General features: G+C 38.1%; 1 protein-coding gene across 5 annotated transcripts in view; it reads left to right on the forward strand.

Annotated features, from left to right (window-relative positions):
- Positions 1-23,864, forward strand: part of LOC126187490 (uncharacterized) — a 1,186,162-nt gene that overhangs the window by 1,099,336 nt on the left and 62,962 nt on the right. For all 5 annotated transcript variants that reach the window (XM_049928600.1, XM_049928599.1, XM_049928598.1 and 2 more), the window contains 5 exons: positions 1,160-1,316; positions 1,847-1,953; positions 8,797-8,947; positions 20,083-20,392; positions 22,609-23,845. In XM_049928600.1, the coding sequence (XP_049784557.1) occupies positions 1,160-1,316; positions 1,847-1,953; positions 8,797-8,947; positions 20,083-20,392; positions 22,609-23,845 (1,962 nt within the window). The remainder of the gene's footprint in view (positions 1-1,159; positions 1,317-1,846; positions 1,954-8,796; positions 8,948-20,082; positions 20,393-22,608; positions 23,846-23,864) is intronic.

Raw genomic sequence — 23,864 nt, forward strand, 5'->3', positions numbered from 1 at the left:
AAAAAATGTGGATCAGTAAACTGCAGATGATGATCTTCCAGTAATTTTCTGCCGGCTGTTGTCAGTTTTCTTGACTGGAGCTGCTACTTCTCAGTCAAGTAGCTCCTCAGTTGCCCCACAAGGGCGAGGCCATACTGCTTGCCAACAGCACTTGGCAGACCCATATGGTCACCCATCCAAATGCTAGCCAAGCCAGACAGTGCTTAACTTCAGTCATCTGATGGGAACCTGTGCTACCACTGCAGCAAGGCTGCTTGCTCCAGTAATGATAACTACCAAATAAAAGCTTTATGGGCATATCTTCTTGGGAATCTTTCTGTGGATCAGCTAACTGCAAAGTGTGGATATTTGCTACAGTCCTCTTGAGGTTTGAGGCAGAGGTAACTTTCATATCTTCTGTTCTTAGTCCTAGAATTAGCCCACACTCATCTGATTTCAAAACTGACTGTGCTACATCATTCCGAGGAGCTAGTACGATATTTGTATGTGCAAACACTAAGTTGTCATTTGTCAGAGGCAGGCAGTTTCAGATCTTCCGGTAATGACTTCGCTGTGCAGGTTGCGGGGTGAGAAGGAAAGTCTACTTCTTATTCTGTCCAGTAAGTCCCCTTAACTGGGGGTTCAGGACAACTTTTCCGTAACTCACCCCATTTCCCAAATCTCGCCAGTCGTTTTTCTTCAGCCCTCTTCCTGTCCCTTCTACTCTTCTGCCAGAAGCAGAAGCCACTGACTCTGAAACCTTGCATATTTGCATATCTTTATATTAGTTTTCTCCAGCTGCTGCTTGGTGAGTAGACTCAAACATTGATTATTTTCATTGATAAACACTGGAAAGAGTTGCTTGGTTTTTGCTGTGTGAACTTTCTCAGCAGATTTCCATATCCTATAATTAACTTCTGTTTCCTTTTTCTTTCAAAGTTTATTAAGTCATAAACAGAAATAAAAAAGAGAAGCAGAAAAGAATGTTTTGATCAAACTTTGGCCGTATTTATTGCCTTAGTTAATCTCGAGGACTATGTGACACAGCGGAATACTGTTGACGTTTCACATACGATTTTACTGTAGAATTTTATGCCTTGTTAATCCTTTTTTAACATGTCATAAAATTTTTGATGATAAGTATTTCATTAATATTTTGGTGGGAATTTAAATGTTTCAGACACAGTTCCAAGTAGCAACAGTGACAATGTCCTGGTTGCTGTCGTCCAACTGTTCCGGGAGAAAAAAGTCATGGAGTTATCTCTCCTGGAGGCAACACTGGATGAGTACCAAACGAGGCATCTAAAAGATGGCAGTATTGTGTATTCAGATCACAGGTACTACTCAGTTTTGTGTAGTTTTCATCTACTTCTGTCTGTAGTAGTTGCTAGGAATATACACATAGCATTTCATGTACAGAGGTTGTTAATAGAGACTGACTCGCAATGACTCCTTTGTTCATTCCCACATTCAGCATTTTGGGAAATTTTTCTTTGTTTCTGTTATATTGAGGATTACATTGTTGACAATAACATTACACTTGCTTGACATGTCAGTAGGTTAGAAACAGTTTAACATTTCTCTCCCAAAAAACAAACTAAAACTGTTCCTTTTTCTGTATAATGTTCAGTAAGAGAGTATTACATTAGTCTAATTGCATTTGACTTGGAATGAACTTTTATTTTAAAATACAAGTCTGACTTATTTTCAGTTTGTGGAACTATCTCAGAAAAAGTCCTTACAGTAGAGAAAGAATGTAATGTGGCACAAAATGTATTTAGTACATAAGAGCACTTAGCCTAGATGGACTTGCTGTTGAAAAGATATTTCAGTATGGTGATTTTTTTTTTTTTTTTTTTTGTTTCAGAATATCTGTCGTGGCCGGATATCTGGCAGATGAGGTTCATGGCCGCAATGCATTCACATTCATGCATCAGGATGACATGGCATATGCCTTAATAGCCCTTCAGCAGAGTAAGCTGGTTTCATTTAATATAATTTTAATGAATCATTGATGCCTCTAGTGAATTGGGAGGGAGGTGTTGCATAGATGTTGAATGTTTCTCTTAGTTCACATTCTGAAAGTGGAAAGAGGGTGGAGGGAATACATCACTATGTTTCACAACTTCAAGTAGCAATAAGGAACCTAATATGCAGCTTTTACTTGTCTGCTTTAAATGAAGTGTTAATGTATTTAATCCAATAAGATGTTGACACCTGACACTATATTTTGTGGGTCACTCATGAAAAAGTAGTTGTACACTTGGAACAAAACAGCAAGTTAGATTTTACAAGGTATGGAATGAATAAGATGTGCAGTTCCAGCATTACTACTACTACTGCTACATTGCTGCTGCTGCCGCTACTACTACTACTACTACTACTACTCCAACACTAATAGTTTTCATTTGGGGGTGTATGGGAATAATTTTACTTTGGCGAACAGTGTACTATCACTCAAAAAAGAAAGGAGGATTCATAACATTTCAAGTTTTATCTTAGAAGTCACTAGGTAAGTATCAATGCTTATCCTCTTAAAATGATCATTTGAGATTATTTATGTTGAGCCATTGTTTTGTGCAGACTTCGGATGGAACTGAAAAGTACCAGTTGCAGGTTTAGAGTGGAAAGAGTATCTGCAGATGTATCAGTATATGCATCTGAAATTGCAGTTAGATTCTTCTTGGTGTGAAACTTGCACATAAAAGAAAAGCCATGGGAATCCACCTTAATGTCATTGACATGAGACACATTAATACTCTTTCACTTGAAAGTGTCATTGTTCACGTACAAAGAATAAGTGTTATCACATGGAAATATTGTGTCATCAACATTATGTTCCAAATAATTATGAGTAGTCCTTTTAACCAGAATTACACTAGTCTTGCAACAACCTCATTTAGCCCAATTAGGAGATACAAAGGATGTATCCGCACCTTTCTCTGTTGACTACAATAATTGCGGTAATAAAAAAATTAGCAAACTTTGTAAACTACTGACATTACATGTGTTTGCACAGTAAAAAACATATTGGTATGAGCTGGTGCAGGTACAGTAATCAAAGTTTATTATCTCTACTTAACTTTGTGCTTGTTGAAATTGTTATTCTACTGTTTGTCTAGATGGTAGGTTGTCCGTCCTGTGAGACACAGTTAGGTTGTTAATTGGAAATATGTATGTTGAAATAATACTGTGATGCATATTACTTTCTTCACATTAACTTTTTAATGAACATGTCTCCCACAATAGCTTTACAATGCCTCATTTCACAGACTAAACATTCTGTACCTATAGAGCAACCACAACAGACTAACTCCCTATTACATGTTACTCTGTAACTGCACAACAGACTGACTCCAATTACTTGTTGGGAATTACAAAGATATACGAAGTTCCCATATGTAAGGAGATACAATCAGTGTTTCTTAACCAAAGAGATACAGTTAATTAACATTTCATAAACAAAAGCATTTTTATATCAATTTATTTTCTTAACTAATTATAGAAAACAATAATTATGATTATAATACAGAATTTTAATATTCGTAATTGTAAATTATAGTGTACCAGCTACTTCGATACTTCACAAAAAAAGAGGTGTATTGAGCAGTTCCATTACAAGATATAACATTATTTTTGCTGTATGGCTTTGTGTGCCAGTTGACTGCATTAGCAAACTTTCTTATCAGGAACATGGTCATATATAGGGTTGTGCTTTCAACCGCTGACTGTGTGCGGATGTTAACATCTGAGTGGATCTCGTAGTTAATGTAACAGTATTAGCAGACTTTCCACTATTGCATCACCTTGTATGGCTTCATAATTAAAGCCATCAAGTACCAGATTGTGTCTTGCGATGTTAATGGAAACTTTATTCACATGACACTGTGTTTTCAGATTTACAGTCTTATCATGAAAATTAGCAAGATTTCTAATTTTTGACAATGATGATCAGACATCAGACATGTACCCGAACCCCCCCCCCCCTCTCCCCCCCCACTCTCTCTCTCAACAAGTTACTAGTGTGATCTCCCCATGTGCGTGTTATCAAGTCATTTGATATACTAGTTATGTGGTACTCTCCATGCAGTTAAAAACAAAGTTATTATGTGTCATGCCTGTATTTTCAAACAAAATCCAAATGAGCTGCAAGTCCACATTATGCGTTTGTGAACAGCGACATTTTTCAGTTAGGCAAAAAATTAAATTTAAAAGCTGAAAACTGCAGAAGTAAGTTCATTAACATGCAAAATATGGCTTGTATGACTTGTGCATACAGAGTACATGGAGTTCAACTGGAAATGCTGTTGTAGTGGTATCACAACACTTTGAGAAAACATAAGATTTGGGTGGGGATACCTATCTGGAGACATACCGCAAGCTTCAGTGCCTGGTGAAGATGGTTTCAGACATAGCTAGTGATAGACAGAAAAACAATAGATACAAAAACAAAAGACAGAAAAACAAAAGCAGCCTTTATTTTGTCCACCAATCCCCCTGCACTGAAGCAAGTAAAGAACTGCACTACATCACGTCTGGCATTGCTTAAAATCAACAACTTTAGGTGTGCTATTAATCCCATGACAATCTACCACATTCAAGGCACTAAAAATAAAAATCCTGGAAGAACACAACATAACGAGTCAGAAAACAATAAAAGTGCAAATGCTGTGATGCTAAATTAGGTAACAGTTTTGTGAAAAAACCAAAAAGTGCTGTAAGTGAAAGTGACAAATCAGAACAAAAACAAAAAAGGGAAAATCGGCCTACAGATGTAGCTTTTGTAACAGGAATGGACTCAAAGAAAATGAGAGGTTTTTCAAGAGGAAACTAAGTGTACAATGTGCAAACAATATCATCAAAGCTTATTGATGTTTCTCTGTGAATGACCCTTCTACAAAGTTTTGTGGCTCCAACATTTTTTGATGCATAGATAGTTGTTGCACATCACACATGTGTAACAATCTAACAGTGAGATAGAAACACAAGAGAATTTAGTGCTTGCAGAAAACAATGTTACCCAGGTAACAGCTAAAGGTGACATGCATCGCAACAGCAGTCAGTGATGCTAACTCCATAATGCTGAAAAACGCTTTGTATGGGTGAAAGCTCACAACTAATCTCATTTCATTGACAAAGGTTGTGAACAACAAACCCACATTGACTTCTGAGAAAACTCATGCCATCATATGAGATACTAGCGATAAAGTCAAGCTGAATGCAAACAGAGTTTGTAATTTGTTTTATTTACAAGAAAATGGTCCAAAGGCATGCGTCTTTACCGAGCCAAAAGTTAGAAGTGAGATGCAAATCTGTCATACTCACTTAGGCTACTTGTCCTTGTGAGATGTGATCAGAATGCTCAAAAATGATTGAGTGACAGTTTAAAATTCAGTGATGTCACCCTCACTAGATTCACTAAATGGCTTGAAGGAAAAATCAGTTCACTCCCTTCACCAGATTAAAAAAGGATCTTGAACAAACTTCTGGAGTTAATCCATTCTGTACACAGCTGACTACATCTGAAATCATTGCTTAACTAGAGGATTGCCTGATGGAACTCCACATGAGAAGTGACTGAAGAGAAAACCTGACATATCTCACCTTTGTATGTCTCGTCAAAAGGTTGACATCCTGGGTAAATTGCCAAAGAAAGGAAAGTTCGATCCTAAAGTCAAAGAAGGGATTTTTGTGACCGTTCTTACTGTTCAAAAACCAATTGTTTGTGGGTACCAAAGGATTACAAGATTCACGTGCCAAGAGGTATGAAGTTCCTTGATCGTGACAGTTTTGAGCCCAAACAGACTCAGGTGGACTCCTGTGAAGATGAACATGAAACAGATCATCACCAAAGAGGAGGCACTAACATGAATTCCTTGGGAGGAGATTTCAGTGGTGATACAAACAGCGAATCAGAGCCATTGTCAGATGACGAACCTGTCTACGGCTTTGAAAAAGAATGACTTCCAATAATTACTGGTCAAGAATTGAATCTCGATGATGACTTATCATGTGATGAAGATGATAATTCTCCAAACATCACAGCTACTTGACACGCTCTGCCAGGTGTAAACTCGACAGATATTAACTTCATTATCAATGCAACAGAGCAGAATGTCAGTAATGCATTACATGGTCTATATCATCGCGAGTGATTTGAGGCCATATATGACAAAATCTGATAATTGGTAAAAAGTTATTCTGGGACATCGTAGATGAGCCATCATAAATGAAAGGGTAATTGATTGTGGGACTGTTTTGAGGAATAAATATGGAAGTGATGGATCTTTACTGGGGAGAAAAATAAGAACAAGTGCATGTGGAAACAACCAATGGCCTTTAGTTGACTTTATGGAAACACATTTTCCAGTTGCAAGAATTGAATCATTTAAACTACTCTTGGCCTTGTCAGTCAAATTTGATTAGGCATGTCATACAGTTTGATTTCTCAGTGGTGAAATTGACACAGAAATATTTCTGGAACAGCTGGACTCACTGGTTGAATTCTTACAAAAGATGAAATATGTTGAGAAAAATATAGTCAAGAAGGCAAGTGACATGCTCTAAACAATCAAATCTGGTGATAAAATGTGTAAACTTAGAAAAGCCATTTATGGGCTATACCAAACTGGTTGATAGTAGTATGCCAAACTGAATGCAACATTAACATCAGTTGAGTTACAATCCAGAAATCAGATTCATGTTTTTGTCTAGACAATGCAGAAAAACATCCAGCCTTCCCACTCATCTATGTAGATGACATTGTAATTGCGTCAACAGACTCAGATAGGTCAGAACAATTCAGGGATGAGTTATCAGCAAGATTTGATGTCAGGGACGTTGGTGCCATGAGATGCTTTCTGAGCATTGAACTAAATTAATCAGTTGACAGAATTACATTTTGTCCAAGTGGATCTATCAGAGAAGTTTTACACCAATTTGGAATTTTACCTGAAAGCCACTAAGGAACCCATTGGCAACTGGGAGCAAGATGGATACAACAGGTGTGAATACAGAATGTGGTACTCATTATCAATTCAGAGAACTGATTGGAGCATTGATGTTAATTGCCATTGGTACTTGCTCTGACATATGCTGTGCAATCAGTGAGCTATGCCAGTACATTAAAAGTCATATTTTTATTCACTGGGACATGGATAAGTGAATCCTTAGTTACCTCAGAGGTACCATAAACAAGAAACTGAACTACATCAAGGATAAGGAAGGAATCTACGGTTTCGCGAATGCTTATAGGGGATGTTCCAATGCTGATAGGAAGTCACATGCTGGCTACAGCTTCACCTTATCCAGGTCAGCAATCTCTCTGTGTTCACACAAGCAGAGAGCCATTGCTATTTCATCAACTAAAGCTGAATATTGAAGCAGCAGAGGAAGCGATTCACCTGCCAACATTCGTGAATGAGCTAACTGTCATACATGACCCTGATCAGTGACAATCAGTCAGCTGAAAGTTGGCACATAACTCAGTTTTTCACTAAAACATGTAGCACAAAGTGTCTCCTCTGAAGTTGGAATACTAGCCAACAGGAGATATGATGGCAGACATCTGACAATGGCTCTTCCTGAACCAAAGCGTGAGAAACATGTTGAAGGTATTAGACTTCAATCCTAGAACCATTAACTTGAGACTCAATTCTTAATTTGTGATAGTGTGTAAAGATTGAGTGGGCATATTGAGATTTAAATTTTATCACCATGTAATATATTTGGTGTCTGTAGATATCACTATGCACTTGTTTTCAAGTCAAATGTTAGTAATACGGTATTGTTTCTGTGCAGTGAGTTACGAATAAAGTTGTTGTATAATTACATGTCATGCATGTGTTATCAAACCAAACTGCAATAAATGGTGTAAGAAGAAAGAGCATTGAGCAGTGTTGTGGTGAAAATTAAATTTATGTAGGAGGAATGCTGGGGAGACAGCAAGAAGAGAAACTGAATGTACTTAGTTGTAAGCACACATCCATCTCCTCAAGGAAGTGGAACAAGTAGAGGCACATTAACACCAGAGAGAGAGAGAGAGAGAGAGAGAGAGAGAGGGAGGGAGAGAGATAGTGTGTGTAAAAGAAAAAGAGAGAGGGAGGGATGTTGACCATTTGCTGCCAAAAACACACGACACTCCCTAATTTTCATGTAAGATTGGACATTTAGTTTGCTGTTTTATACTTTATAGAAATTGCCCGCAATAAGTGCATCTTAAATCTTTCCAGATACCTGAAGGCTCTCCTTCTTGATGGGATTTGTGGATCGCAGAGTGTGAAGGAATGAGTGCCATATTCCAATATTGCCATATTGCAATTCCTGTCATCTTCTGAATAAGACTATTCAAAAATACATCATATTTGCAAATCAGTAGCAGCTCACAAAATAAACATCAAAAGCACAAGAGTCAGAATTAATAGCTTAGTTCCTGTCTTTCTTTTCTGTGGGAGAGCGTTAACATAATGCACTTTGTGCATTTTGAATATTTTATTTTGCTGATGGCCAACATTCTATTCCAATACCTAAAAAGCATTCGAATCACTGGATATTGCTACTGCTTTATGCGATTGGTTAAAAATGTACTAATTACTATAGTCACTGTAAATTACTAACACACATCCAGATAGGGCTTTGTATTCAAAGCAGTAGCCAGCTAGCACCTTCTAAGTGCCCCAGGGATTTCTAAGGAGATTTTGTCATCATACTGTGTATCATACATTAAAATCTGTGTTCCGTAAACAGTTACTACATATTGTTAGATATGCTTTATTGTCTTTGACTGCTAAATGTTTTTTATGCATTTCTTAATTTCAGTGTTTGACAAGAATGAGCCCTTTGGCAGTTCCACTTACAGGCTCGTTACAAAAAATGGGCAATACATTTATATGAGAACAAGAGGCTATTTAGAGTTTGCCCACGGATCAAAAGATGTGGAGACATTTTTGTGCATTAACACACTTCTGTCGTAAGTATTGTTTATCGAATTAAAATAATTACACAGACCTTCAAAATGTAGGTCATTGAAAGCCCATTTTCACTTTCAGTTGCAGATTTAAAACATAAAAATTACTTTTCTTTAACATAGAACACTTATTAATAAATCAGTCACAATATTTGGAAACAGGGCTGATTTGTGTTAGGCATACCAGGAAATTCAAATAAACATATTCAGTTAAGACAGAAAATAAGTGTGAAAATACTTGCCTGCCTTTACAAGTCTTTACAATTCCTCTTTTTCTCCTGGGAGTTTCTTTTGATACACCGTCTCCTGTGGACAATGTGTGGCTGATCACAGTGTAACATGTAACAGTAGTTAGAATAGAAAGCATTTTTAAACTGTTAACTATATTTTGTTAAAGTCTTCACAAACTGTTTCATTAGCCTTCCAGCAATGGGCTACACTCATGTGTTCTTTCCATACAATTCTGTGGGGCACGCCATTATGGCATCCGATATAATTTGTGGGCTAGTTCTACACTGTAACTCAATATTTTCCCATCGGATATTTTTCTGTTGCTCTGAAATACCAGGAGTCACATTTCACACATTCTCAAGTCTCACGGCTGTTAGAAAGTTATGACCTGATGGATCACACTCCACAGTTGTAAGCAACAATTTCTTGCTAACAGTTTATAGTAACAGTATGAAGTTTACATCTAAGCAGCAAGAAAAATCTGTAAACATGCTTTTTCACTGAAACAGTGATCAGTCATCTCATTACAAAACAGCATATTTACACTTCAAATAGAATCAAATTTATTATACAGCTTCACTTGCTCTATAACAGATGTTGTTATTTTCAACTACTGGATGTCACTTGAAAATGGATGTGACTGTCTGAAACAGCTATTTTGAATGAAAGGGAAAGCATGTATAAGAAGGAAGTGAGACAGGGTTGTAAGTTATCCCCAATGTTATTCAAACTGTACATTGAACCAGCAGTAGAGGAAACCAAAGAAAAATGTGGAGCAGGAATAATAAAAGGGATAATAAATAAAGACTTTGAGGTTTGCCGATGACATTGTAATTCTTTCAGAGACAGCAAAGGACTTGGAAGGGCAGTTGAACAGAATGGACAGTGTCTTGAAAGGATGATATAATATGAATGTCAACAAAAGAAAAACAAGGGTAATGGAATTTAGTTGAATTAAATCAGGTGATGCTGAGGAAATTAAATTAGGAAATGAGACATTTAAGGTAGTAGATGAGTTTTGTATTTGGGCAGCAAAATAAGTGATGATGGCTGAAGCAGAGAGGATATAAAATGTAGATGCAATGGCAAGAAAAGAGTTTCTGAAGAAGAGAAATTTTTTTAAACATTGAGTATAGATTTAAGTTTTAGGAAGTCTTAATTACATTGTTGTTGGCAAGTTTAGCAAAATACATACATTTCTATCAGAGGCATGCCGACCGCTATTTACATTCTGCAGTACTCATATTATTCCAAAGAGTTTACAAAGCAAAAGGGTTTGCAAAACAAAAGATGAATCATCTCTAAAATATATCATTATTTCATAAATTAATCCAGAAATGAATTTAATAATTAGTGTTAGATTGTGCAATTAATAATGTGAATTTTAAGTATGCCACAAATTTTGTAATTTCCAATATTTTTAAAAGAAGAGTAATTTTAACAGTTAGTACATATTTATTGTAACACATTAACTTCTTTTTATACATTTTAGCCTGAATATAATACATTGTATAGAAAATCATATGAGTTCTTTTAATGAAACAGCTGAGATAATTTAAACCTATGTAAGAGTCGAGATTAAACATGGTAGCGGTTATCTCTATAATAAAAAAAAATGGTAATTATAGAGGATGATGATTCATTACAGCCTGGAATAGCAGTGTCTTGAAAGGAGGATATAAGATGAACATCAATAAAAGCAAAATGAGGATAATGGAATGTGGTCAAATGAAGTCAGGTGATGCTGAGGAAATTAGATCAGGAAATGAGACACTTAAAGTAGTAGATGAGTTTTGTATGTGGGCAGCAAAATAACTGATGATGGATGAAACAGAGAGGATATAAAATGTTGATTGGCAAAAGCAAGAAAAGAGTTTCTGAAAAACAGAATTTTTGTAACATTGAGTATAGATTTACGTTTTAGGAAGTCTTTTCTGAATATATTTGTATAGAATGTAGCCATGCAGGGAAGTGAAACATGGGTAACACCCAGTTTATACAAGAAGAGAATAGGAGCTTTTGAAATGTGGCGTTACAGAAGACTGCTGAAGATTAGATGGGTAGATCGTGTAACTAGTGAAGAGGTGCTGAGTAGAATTGAGAACAAAGAATTTTGTGCCACAACCTGACTAGGAAAAGGGATCGGTTGGTAGGACATTCTGAGACATCAAGGGATCACCAGTTTAGTACTGGAGGGAAATGTGGGGGATAAAAATTGTAGGAGGAGACCAAGAGGTGAATTCAGTAAGCAGATTCAGAAGGATGTAGGATGCAGTCATTACTTGGAGATGAAGAGGCTTGCACAGGATAAAATAACGTGGAGAGATGCCTCAAACCAGTCTTCAGACTGAAGACCACAACAACATAACAAAAGAACAATGTTAGCAAAAATCTCGAAATATTCTTGACTGAATTACTACAGATTTTCACATATTCTTAAGGATGGGGAAATCAGTGTTGTAAAGAGGCAAAGTCACAGTCGCAATTTGGCAAGACAAAAGAAACGATTTGTTCTTTGAGCAGTATTTGCATCCAATCATTGTGTATGATGGAAACAAAAAGAGGTGATGAAATGACTAAACCTCAGTTGATATGTGAGTGTAACAATACAATAGGCAGCTCTGGCAGAGGTGATCAAAAACTGTCTTGTTACTAGACAACTAGGAAACAGCGGAAGTCTTACAAGAATGTGCTTTTACATCTTATTGATCAATCGCTGTTTACTGCATTTATTATATTGGGGGCAAGGGGGAATTATTGTTGTTAATGTTATTATTATTAATAAAAATGTGGAAAGAAACAAGAATCTGGTGCAAAGATTGCGATGTGGGTGTATAGAACCTTGCTCAGAAAAATTATCAGGAAATTTCTCCTATGTTTCTAACACTGATTATGATGTTTGCTTTTCCTGCAATATATATGTTAAATGTCAATTAAAAATTGCTTCTAAATTCAGTTTTTAGCTTTCTTGTTATATTTCTTTAGTACAATCTGTATCTGATTATTGAATAAAATTGGTCCACAACTTTATAATGAAAAATCAGAAAATTTTCCTGGGTTGGAGGGTTAATGGCAGCTAATGTGGAATGGAGGCAAGGAAACTTTCTTCAGAAACAACCACACTATTCTGAATTATATTTTTGCTTTCAGTTTTGAAGTTTATTCTATAAGATCAACTACAGCATGGAAAGGATAGACAGCAATTTGTCATGTAGTGGAGGCAGTGAGTTGCAGACAGACATGACGAAAATCAATGCTAGAAAAGTTCAACTTTTGGACGACATCCTTAATCAGAAGTAGGAAACACACACGCATTCACATAATCATAGTTTATATGCACATGGCCACTGTCATCTCTGGCCACTAAGACCTTACCTTCCAGAGGCAACAGTGGCCATGTGTGTGTGAACTGCACCTGTGTGAATGTGTGCATGTTTTCTACTTCGAGAATGAGATTTTTCACTCTGCAGTGGAGTGTGTGCTGATATGAAACTTCCTGGCAGATTAAAACTGTGTGCCGGACCGAGACTCAAACTTGGGACCTTCATATCAGTGCACACTCCGCTGCAGAGTGAAAATCTAATTCTGGAAAGTATCCCCCAGGCTGTGGCAAAGCATGTCTCCGCAATCCTTTCTTCAAGGAGTGCCAGTTCTGCAAGTTTCGCAGGAGAGATTCTGTGAAGTTTGGAAGGTGGGAGACGAGGCACTGGCGGAAGTAAAGCTTTGAGTGAGGATGGGGCGTGAGTCGTGGTTGGGTAGCTCAGTTGATAGAGCACTTGTCTGCGAAAGGCAAAGCTCCCGAGTTTGAGTCTTGGTCCAGCACACAGTTTTCTACTTCTGATTGAGGCTGAACATTTCTAGCATTCCTTTTATTGTGTCTGCCCACAGCTCCGTGTCTCCACTATGTTGTTGTTATTCTATCCTGGACTTTCTATTGATTGATCCTTACTTAAGGTCATTCCGTTCTAATCCATTGTTAGCCTTTATCAGGGCTGTCCCATTTCATAAAATGCCAGAATGTTTTGTGCAGCCTCTCTGTTGACCAAAAAGCGTGGAAATAACTTTCAAGTTACCCCTTAAGCCCGTCTCACACGGAGCAAGATTTGGCGCAAGTTTGCGAGATGGCGTGCATGCCTGTCGGCTTGCAGGGAAAGGAGGCGGCTATCTTCCATGCCGAAGCTCTCCCACGGTGCAAGATCGGCTGCATGTTGTATCGAACGAAGATGGCTGCTTCAGGTACAGATGTTCAGAGCAAACTGGCATTATTAGCTGTTTTGGTGCTAAACAATGCAGAAATGCATGCTAATGAGAGAAGAAGAAAGAAAGAATAGACGAAAAACTGGATTAAGAGAAGAAACGCTGGAAAAGGTGTGCTCTCCATGCTTCATAAAGAGTTAAGGTTAATTCGCATAACACGTACTTTTGTTTGAAAAGTATCACCATTTCATTACTGTTTGATTTTATAAATATACCGATAATGACTGTTATATACGACTTTATTTTATAGGATAGAAGATCGTACATCCTTTGCAAATTTTATACGAATGGATGTATTGGTATTTGCAACTCTTTCGAGTGCCTCTGCACGCAAGTGTTTATTGTAATAATTTGCGCTTTTCACGACGTATAGACACTGTTGTTCCCTATAAGTACATTAAGTACATATCAATGCTTCAATCGCTTGCTTGGACCACTGCGGTGCTATTATTTAATAATTATAAGAACTTCGTACCGCACCTCACAACAGCAGAAAAGCGACTATCAACATAGCCTTCCCGCCCAACCTTTCCGCGTCTGACGTCACAAACGAAACGCCTCATGATTGGCCAATGCAGGTAGCACGCAGGGAACCTTGCAAGAAATCTTACAAGGTTCCCAGCAAGGTAGCCCGCTAGCAGACAACGGAGCCCGCAACGCGAGGTAGCCGCCGCGCGAGCCAGCAAGGAAACTTACAGCGAATCTTGCTCCGTGTGAGACGGGCTTTATGGTCCAAAAGTGGTCACCGTATTTCGGTTTTTTTGGACAAATACTAAGTTTTCAAAGCATATCTTGAGATGCACAAACTTTCCCACAGGTACAGGCACTGAAATTATCATTATGGAAGAAAACTACAATGAGACTTCTTTATGAAGAGCCATTGAGGAGTCTGCTTTCATTATGTCGCTCTTTATGTTAAATTATGGTACCCTAACAACGAGGAATGATACTGGAGTAAATTAGGTTATGCCCCATAGAAACGTGTTGGATCAGCTCTTGTTCTCTCTTTCCAAAGCATAAAAAAGAGGTCTCAGGGATGTGTCCTTACCTTTCCATTATTCTAGAATCTAACGGTTGTAGTAAATCCTTAGGAAGACATAAGCCTCATTCATTTCAGCCTGTATGAATGTATCACTCTCGTTGCTATATGGAGTGTCATCAAAGTTCTCCTCAGAATCTGAACCATTGTTCGTTAAGATTTCAAGAGAATCTAATGTTTTTGTGGGTTAAGGTACAGCTAGATATGGTACATTGAGGTATAGGGCAGACTCGGATAAAAAACAGCCCGAAGCTATACACATCAGATGTATTAGTTGTTACAATAATTCTAAATTTCTCTTCAAATCATTGGTATCTCAAAATTGAAAGATGCTTTCTTACCTTGAAACCTCTGTTGGAGCTCTTTTACACAAAAAGAAAGCTCTTTATGTGGGGCCATGTGTGCTTTTGATTACAAAGGTTTTTGCCAAAATATGCATAGTATATTTTCTTTACCAAGTCAGTAATCTTTCGTTACTGTTTATTTCCTGCAAAGTTACCACAGATGCAGAATAAGTTGTCAGTTGAATTAAGGCAACTTTCAGCCACATTTGCACAAACGAATAAAGGGATCACTTAAATGAGGTACATTCAAAAAGTAGGGGAAAATTTGTTCATGTTTAATTGTTGGCAGCTCAGAGCAAAGTTGCTCAAATTCAGTGCCACATATCGATTGTTTACGAAGAAACAGAAGTCGTTCTTTTGTTTCAGTAGTTGTTGGATTGCGGGTGAAAGAAAACAGCAACAGCATTGAAAATTATTTCTCTCGCCAGTTGAGAAGTGTGTGCTGCAATTCGATTTTTATGTACAAAGGGGGTTACGTCTGCTCAAATTCGTCAGGAGCTGTGCATAATTTATCTGCCTGCTGTAGTGAGTAGAGCAGAGTATGGTAATAGAAAGTCCTTGATGTAATATAAATAATTGAAGGAATAATAGAAATTACTCACTATAAGGTTGAGGTCAATAGGCACATCAGCAAGACTGAAAACATTTTGCGTAATGTACTTCTTCAGAGCTAACTACTACAGAAAGCACTGACACCAGTATGGCTCACTGTAACAGCGAAGTACATTGTTCCAGCACAGGAGTGGAGTTGCAATGTGATCTGATGCTTTAGCAGCTGAATTTCCTCCTGTCAGACACACGACTATGTACACGGCTGTGATGAAAACTCTAGTTTATCACAGATTATTTGAACGGTGTGTACTGGGAATCTTATTGACCAACAAAAACATACCAAAGATGAGTGTTTTGGATCACAGTTGACAAGAGAGAACTGGTATGTGTTCCTTCATTGCTAGAGCAACATGGCAGGGATAGCCTACATCAATGCAGATTCAAAATAGCAGTCAATACAGTGGCACAATTCAGACAAAAAAAAAAAAAAAGAAAAAAAAATTGTGCAGTTGCCTTAAATCAATAAATGATGACTATAATTTTTCTAGGATGAAAAGAGTATTCTGTGTGTTGATTTCATGTAATTTGACTCAACAGTTACAACTGAGGTGTACTTTGGAATGTCCACCAGAAGGAGACGCACCATCCAAAATCAGTAGCACAGAAAATTGTCACTCAGGAGGGTATTCCTTCTCCACAACAACACTAGTTTTCACACTGTTGCCTTTTGGAAACTTTTTGTCACTCACATGCAGTCCCAGCCTCACACCCAGTGACTCTTAGTTATTTTGCAATCCTTTTACCCAGCAGAATTTTTTGTCTGTAGGCCTGTTACCTTTCTCAGTGCACTTTCTAGCACTAGATTAAATTTGGGGGGGGGGGGGGGAGTGGGGGAGCGGTAGACAATCTCCCTCACACACTCCAGTCCTTATTTCAAACTTCTCCGACAGCCTTCCATTCACTTTCACTGTGCATGACATCCCTTTTATACATGCTTATGTTAGTTTCATTAGTTTTCTCAGAACTTGCGCTCTTTCTCGTTCTTGCCATATTCCTTGCCTGTTCACATTGTCATTTGCTTTCTGGAAGTCTGCAAAACGACAGTGAACATGTCTGTGAAATTCCCATCTCTTTCATCACACTTGCCTTAGTATATGCAATTGGCCTACAGTTGATTTTAGCTTTCTAAATCCTGCTTGCTGGAATTCAGTTAAGTCCTCAACTTATGGTGTTAGCTGCTTCAGCAACAGCATGCTCAGGGTGTTATAAGCTGATTATAGTTAGGCAATTTCTTTGCAGTTGCTGTGCCTCACTGGGTCTCCTTTCTTGAGTACCAGACAGGTGCCAGAGTGTTACCTTTCTGCTGGGATACTTTCTCTCCCACAGATTAAACAGAGGTACACTCTCTCTTGTAGGGTATCTCTTCCCTCTTTCAGTATCTCTGTGACTATTCTGTCCATTCTTGATGTCTTTCAATTCTTAAATATTTTTATAACTTCTCCTACCTCTTCTGTGCTCAGCAATTCATCCTCTCTTGTTGGAACTGTCACTCTATTTTCTCTGTAGAATTCTTCTTCTTCTTCTTCTGCTGCTGCTGTCATAACACTGTTGATGATTTCATCCTATTCAGATGATGTTTGAAGTAGTTTTCCTGTTCCTTTCCATTGGAAAGATTTAAAATATTTAATTTCATGTCTTGACTAATACTATACATTTTTTCTGTACTTGCTAAATAAAAAAGTAATTTTGTGAAAATAAGTGAACGATGAGATTTTTCTATTATTGTTACTGCAGTCAACATTGAAAGATCTCTTAAGAATTAATAATGAGCTTTTCCATTGCAGTCCTTTATCACATTGACATATGAATAGCATAATAAACCATATCACAAAAACACAAGAAAATATGCAGTAATGTCCAAACCTTATGGGAGGGTATAAGCACTTCGTCATTAACAACATTCAGCCCTTGTATAACTGTGTTGAAAATACACTAATAGAAAAAAGTCCCAGCACCAAGAAGGAGCTGTGCAAGATAAATGAAAACTGACAGGCATGTTTGTACCTCTGAAAGATTGCATCTGTTTAAATTTCAGTTCAGTCTCTTGAGAGTGATGCTAGTAGCACTGTAATGGTTGTGAGTGTTAGTTTCCTTGGAGACTGAACATAGTGAGTTGATGTTAGACAAGAACGACTTAAGGGACGAAGGTGCTATTACAACAGATCATTCATTTTGAATGAGGTTGTGTAATGTGGCTGTGAGAAACTGGATGTTCCTTCTCCAGTACTGCAGAATAACTTAGCAGGAATGTGACCATTGTACATGATTGCTGGAAGCTGTCATCATGGGAAGATTTGGTTGAAAGAAGACTGGGCTCCAGACGGCCACGTACCACTACCGAGAGGGTAGACCGTTGTGTTTGCGGTATGGCTGTGGCGCATCGTACTGTGTCTGCAGCAGCAATTTGAGCAGCAGTTGGCACCACAGTGACACAGCAATCTGTTAAAAATCATTTACTTCAAGGACAGCTCTGATCCAGATGCCGTGTAGCATGCTTTCCCAGGTGATGGCCATTGTTGATTAGGAGAAGGCCAGGTGAGCGCCTGCAACCAACATATCTGTGGCCTAGACAGACTGGACCTGTTGGGGCACTATGGTGTGAGGTGCAATTTTGTATGAGAGAGGGAGCACTCTTATCATTACCCTACGCCCCTTGACTGCAAATTTGTACATCAGTCTGGTGATAAGACCTGTTGTGCTCCCATTCATGAACAGTATTCCAGAAGGAGTTCTACAACAGGATTACACACTCTAAAATGCCTCTGTTGTAACCCAACATGCTCTACGGAGTGTTGATATGTTGCCTTGGCCCACTCGATCACCAAATCAAATCGATCACATACGGGACATCTTTGGATGACAACACCAGCATCGACCACAACCAGCATTAAGCATCCCTGTATTGATTGACCAAGTGCAATAGGCATAGTACTCCATCACACATACCGACATCAGGTGCCTGCATGACACAGTGCATGTACGTTTCCATGCTGACATTCAACATTTTGGCAGTTACATCAGTCAGTAATGTACCAGCATTTCACATTTGCAAGGGCTTTCCTAGTGTTTGCGTTAACCTATGAAATTGCAGTGTTAATCACTTAATATGTTACCTATGCAAATGTATTCCAAAAATTGTGACACTGTACATCAATTACTTTTTTGGTGTTGGGGTCTTTTTCTGTCACTGTATATGCTGCATAATTTTTTGAAGGGTGGTTAAGCATACTGAACATTTTTCCTCTGTGTTATGTTTACTGGATGATTGCTACTGTTCCTTTTAAACAAGTTGGATGATGAAGGTTATCTCTTAATCCCATTTCAGTGTATTCATTTGCATAAATTGATGCTGGTGTTGAATATCTTGCTGTAGTCCATATGTCATACTATTACAGTGCTAGGGTATTTCATGATCGTTGCCATAGTATCAGAATTCTTGGAGAACTGTATCTGTCAGCAACAGTTTGTCTATTATACACTTGAAATTATAAATGACACCTAACTGATGACCGAATACACCATGCTGTATATGCATGAAAACTTTGCTAACAATTATGTCTATGAAAAGCTCACCCTTTTAAAAGAATTGCATTTGGAAGGTAGAAAAGATGGTTCAGAAATTATAGATTGTAATGGAGAAGTAATTAAAAGGAAAAAAGTTGGGATAAGAAGTAGTTTGATGTTCCCTACAGCTCTATCGTGGTCTCATTGTAATATGACATCTTGGCTAAACAAATGTCAATCACCTCAATACCCATGCACCTAAGAAGTAAACTGTTCTGACTGAAATATTCTTGTTACAGCTTGTTCTTTATATAAGATTTTGGGTGTACACATATAACAGGTTATTGTGAAAGCAGCAGGCTTGTAATGTACACAGTAAAACAACATCCAGTGTATGTCTATTAATAAGATTAGCTCCACATTGAAATTTTAAGACTGTATGCATTGTGTATTTTGGATTAATTCTTTCGTAATCTGATGTTGAAGTACTACTACATTTCTAGAAGCAGGTTTAACTGTTATTGTCTTCAGGCAGATTCTGTTACCGAACAATATCCAATAGCCTTGTGCTTTAGAATTCAGCATGATTTTGTGCAAAAGGGTACTTACTTTGGAATCTCTGGGAGGTATCTGGTTACCCTTTTTTATTCCACACTACATTGTCAGTAATATAAGGAAAAGTTATACACATGCATTGAACAAGAAAAAAAGTATCAGAATTATGAAATAAAAGTTCATGGTTGAATATAGAGCATTGCTTTCCATGAAGTTAATAATTTTTCTCTTTGTTACTGAGTTGACTGAGTCTGGCTGTACACAAGCTTCAGGTCTCCCTTGGTCAAAACAGTGGATTTGTGTTAATAAAGAACAGGCTTTCTCTTGCCCTTTCCATCTTGATTTGGGCTTCATTTGAATATGTTAAACCTCTTTTATCATGCCATCTTTGTAATCACTGCCAGTGATTTGTATCTAGTCCTCTCACTGTAAAAATTAACTGTAACAAATAATTGAATAAAAAATTGAAGATGCAAGATAGTGACGTGTACATATATCATGAGAAAGATGAAATATTTGACTGTCTGTTTACTGATTTCAGAAATAGTTATGCTTAGAAGGAATGCCTGTAACATCATGGTACTAATATTTTCCAGGAAAGAAGAAGGTGAAGATGGGCTGCGGGAGATGAAGCAGCGCTTCTCTGCTTATGTCTCTGCACTGAGAGCTGCTGGAGCTGACTTGTCCTTGGCTGGCATTGCTGCTGCTATGAGTGCTGCACCGCCCCCACCCCGCATGATGAAAGGTTCCGAGCTTCCCAAACTGCCACCCCCACCCCCACCACCATCTTTACAACCATCATCACCATCACCACTGCCACCACCACGACCACCACCACCACCACCGCTACCACAACCACCTGCAGCAATCACGTCATTGTCATCGCCTGAGATTATGACTAATTCAGTGAGTAAACACAATTTCAATTATCCAAGAATATGTAATCATTGTGTGTATGCTAGGGCTGTCATATTTGTAAAAACAGAACTCATTTGCAGTAAGTTAAAGTTGAGAAATAAAAGGTCATTTTGTGACATATGTACAATACACCGGTTGCTACTGTAGTATGTTAATTAAAAATTGCAGAGATTCTCAATGTGAGGGATGTGCTGCACCTCCTCCTCCCTCCTTCCCACCATAAAAGTGATGAGGGGGTGACATAAAGGCTTTTGGCAGTATCATAATACAAATATTCTGAACAGAACTTTTGTTCAGAGATAGGGAAGGTGGGGGGGGAATAAAAAAAATGAATAATGCCTTTCAGTATAGTGGTTTATGGTATTTTATATTCTGATGGAAGAAATAACAGTGTTGAATTCTTTTATGATGTTTAACCTTTGATGATATTGCAAAAGTAATGAAGTTAGAATGTAGCTAAAAATCTTTTGCTTGCTTATGATAATCTTCGGATATTTGTTATCTGGCAGTAGCTGCAATAACTGAAGGAGTAAGTTGTTGGCTGACAGATTTGTAGCTAGGAGGGATTGAGTTGTACAGAAGTTCTCAAACAAATATTTGTATAATTGATGGGTCTCTTTTTAGGACAGTCTCTATCAATAAGTGCCCTGATATTCAAAAGGCCTGTTTCCTATTCAGTGGTTATGTTTAAACACAAAAATGTGGTACATTGGTGGTTCAACAATAACAGGACAACAGTGGCTTCAAAGGGATGGCTATTACATCAGCTGCTTGCTGGATTTCTGATATCATACACAGCTAAGGTTGTGTTTGCATTCTTTTACTTTTTCATTTCAGTTGAGAGTTTTGTGTGTATTCTTCTTGACGAGACTCGACAAAGAAAACCTCATTCATTTAGTGTCTGGAAATACACAGTGTCTTGCAAAAATGAGGAGATACACTATCTATCTCTGTGCTTCACAAACACTGTGATGAATAGTGAAGAGTATCGAGATATGGTATGACTTCACAAATTTGACAAAATGCAGTTTTCTCAAAAAATCCTGTTAGGTTGAAGTCCACACTCAAAAACCTCTCTTGTCCAAAAAAACTCCTAATCTAATACTCTGTTGGCTTCTTACAACATTTATTACAGAATTGCTAAATGCAAGAATGTCACAAAATTGAGCTACACTTACCTTATCAGTGGCAACTAACATAGTCTCAAAAGTATTTAGTAAATCCACTTCTCAGCAGCTAAATTCTCCAACAACATAGTATGTAGAGTAGTTTCTGTGCTCTCAACAATCGCTTGAAAAATTGTACAACAGTTGCTGTGTCCTTCAAATGGATCAAGCTGCAGATATTCATATCAAATATTCGTCTGATGCCATACTGAACACCCCTTATATTTTGCTGATGTGTAAGAAAAGCTTCTGTTATGTAAACATAATTCTGTTCATGAAAAATGCTCAAAGCCCTTTAGTTATTGTCAATAATTTATTTACCGAAAATATGATGCCTTAGGATAAATATATTGTAATATGTACAACTGGAACTTTTTACAAGATCTGGAGTCAGTGCTGGGTTACCACAAGGTGTCAAAAACTCATGGGCTCTATTCATGAAGTGCTGTAGATTGTAATATAAACTGCATGTTTATTCCAAACTAGTTCAGAGGTTACAAGGTCCTGTGTGAGGAAAGTGAACTGGAGCAGATGTATAAAGTTGAAGAGAGTATTTGTTCCCTTGCTGGGGATTCTCAATCATTGTTGCCAAATGTAATACAAGTTGAATGTATGAAGTTGTAATATGTGGACTGAACTGAAAGACATCATCAGTAGTAACTGGCACCATATAAAGGAACAGAATTTGTATTAAAGTTAATTGTATATTGCTGAGTAAAATTGGAATATTTTAAAACATTTGGTTAAAAGTGAAAAGTACAAGTGAGATAACTGAGGTGATATTGAAAAGATGCAGTCATTAAAACCAGGCGTTAATACGTAGGCTATACTGATGGGTGAACTCAATTCTGTTGAAAGGAAAGCATAGATGGTATTATTAGAAAACAGTATTCAGTGTATTATTTGAAACTGAGTTCTGCTGTGTCAGTTACATGCTATAAGTCACTTCAGATGAAGTTTTTCTGTACAAGCAATACAATTCTCTCTTATTTGTGCTTTGAGTAAAGTTTAACTCTGATATTTTCTTTCCTTTTCTAGACTCTCTGTGAAGTGTCTCCGCCCTTCACAGCAATGGTGACGGAGAGTACAGCTAGCTCAGAGCAGAGTGCAGATGTCTTTAGCAATGTTTCACGCTCAGGAGCTGCAGCAAGCAAATACAGAAACCAAGCACCAACAGCAGCTTCCAGATCACCTACAGTGGATCCATATCTTCCAGCAGCAAGACCTCGTGCAGTTTCTGAAGGAGATGACACTACTGGATTCAATTTACAGAATTTTGTAAATCTCTTCAAGGTGCCTGAAGAGGAAGAAAATAGTGTTGAAGTTCAGCTGTCACCTCTTGCCAATAGTACTGGCATTACCACAGACTTAGAAGAAAAAGAACGGCTCAGAAATCCACTTTCTCCTTCATCACCTCCATCGAGGCACCCATACACCGCTGCCCAGAGGATTAGGGCAGTATCAGAAAGTGAACTACAGACTGCTAATAGTGGATCGACCTTTATTCAGTCAGATCCTGCCAGCAGAGGGGGCAACTGGCAGTTTCCGAGGCCCGGAGACATGCCTCATTCGGGAACTACGGAGAGAAGGCCCCCAGAAAGACCGACGGTTATTACCGGACGGTGCTGTGCTGGATCTGAGAGGATGAAGTGCAGTAGATTGTCAGTTATGTCAGTCACAGGAGATGAGAAGAGGATTACCAGTGTGCGTGGTGAAGTTACTGTGTTAAAAAGGACTATGAGTGCAGATGTAGAAAATCCGAGCACTACAAAGAAACTGAATGTTGGACCCCGGTACTGTAGGCAGCGGCACAGAGTTGAGCATCCTCCTACGGAAGCTCTGAGTGTGGAAGTAAATACACTTCCACCCGATGAACTGCAGCATATAATATTGTCGAGGGACAGTGGCATGTACAATTCACAGCCGACAGTTCTCGTATCACAGCACAGCCTGTTTCGGACATCACAGCCAGCACTTCAGACTGTGACACAAAATGTGCCTGCATCTTCTTTGAGCCCCCCTCAACTAGCCGAAATGCAGAGCACGTCTGTTACACCACCATCGTTTATTATGGAAGAACCTAGTGGCCTGCCTCTTGTGAACTTAAGTGATGCCAACACATTGTCAGTTGGTTGCCAGGATCCTCTTATCAGCCCTGATCATGGAGACAGTGACTCATTTTCATCTCTAGGATTACCTGATCCAGAGAATAACCCAGAGGTCTTAGACCTGTTAGAAGCATCTGAACTGAAGCTAAATTTTGACACATTGCAAGGTGAGGTAGCATTTTAAAT

The sequence above is a fragment of the Schistocerca cancellata genome, chromosome 5, assembly GCF_023864275.1.
Source record: "Schistocerca cancellata isolate TAMUIC-IGC-003103 chromosome 5, iqSchCanc2.1, whole genome shotgun sequence".
Classification (NCBI taxonomy): Eukaryota; Metazoa; Arthropoda; class Insecta; order Orthoptera; family Acrididae; genus Schistocerca; species Schistocerca cancellata.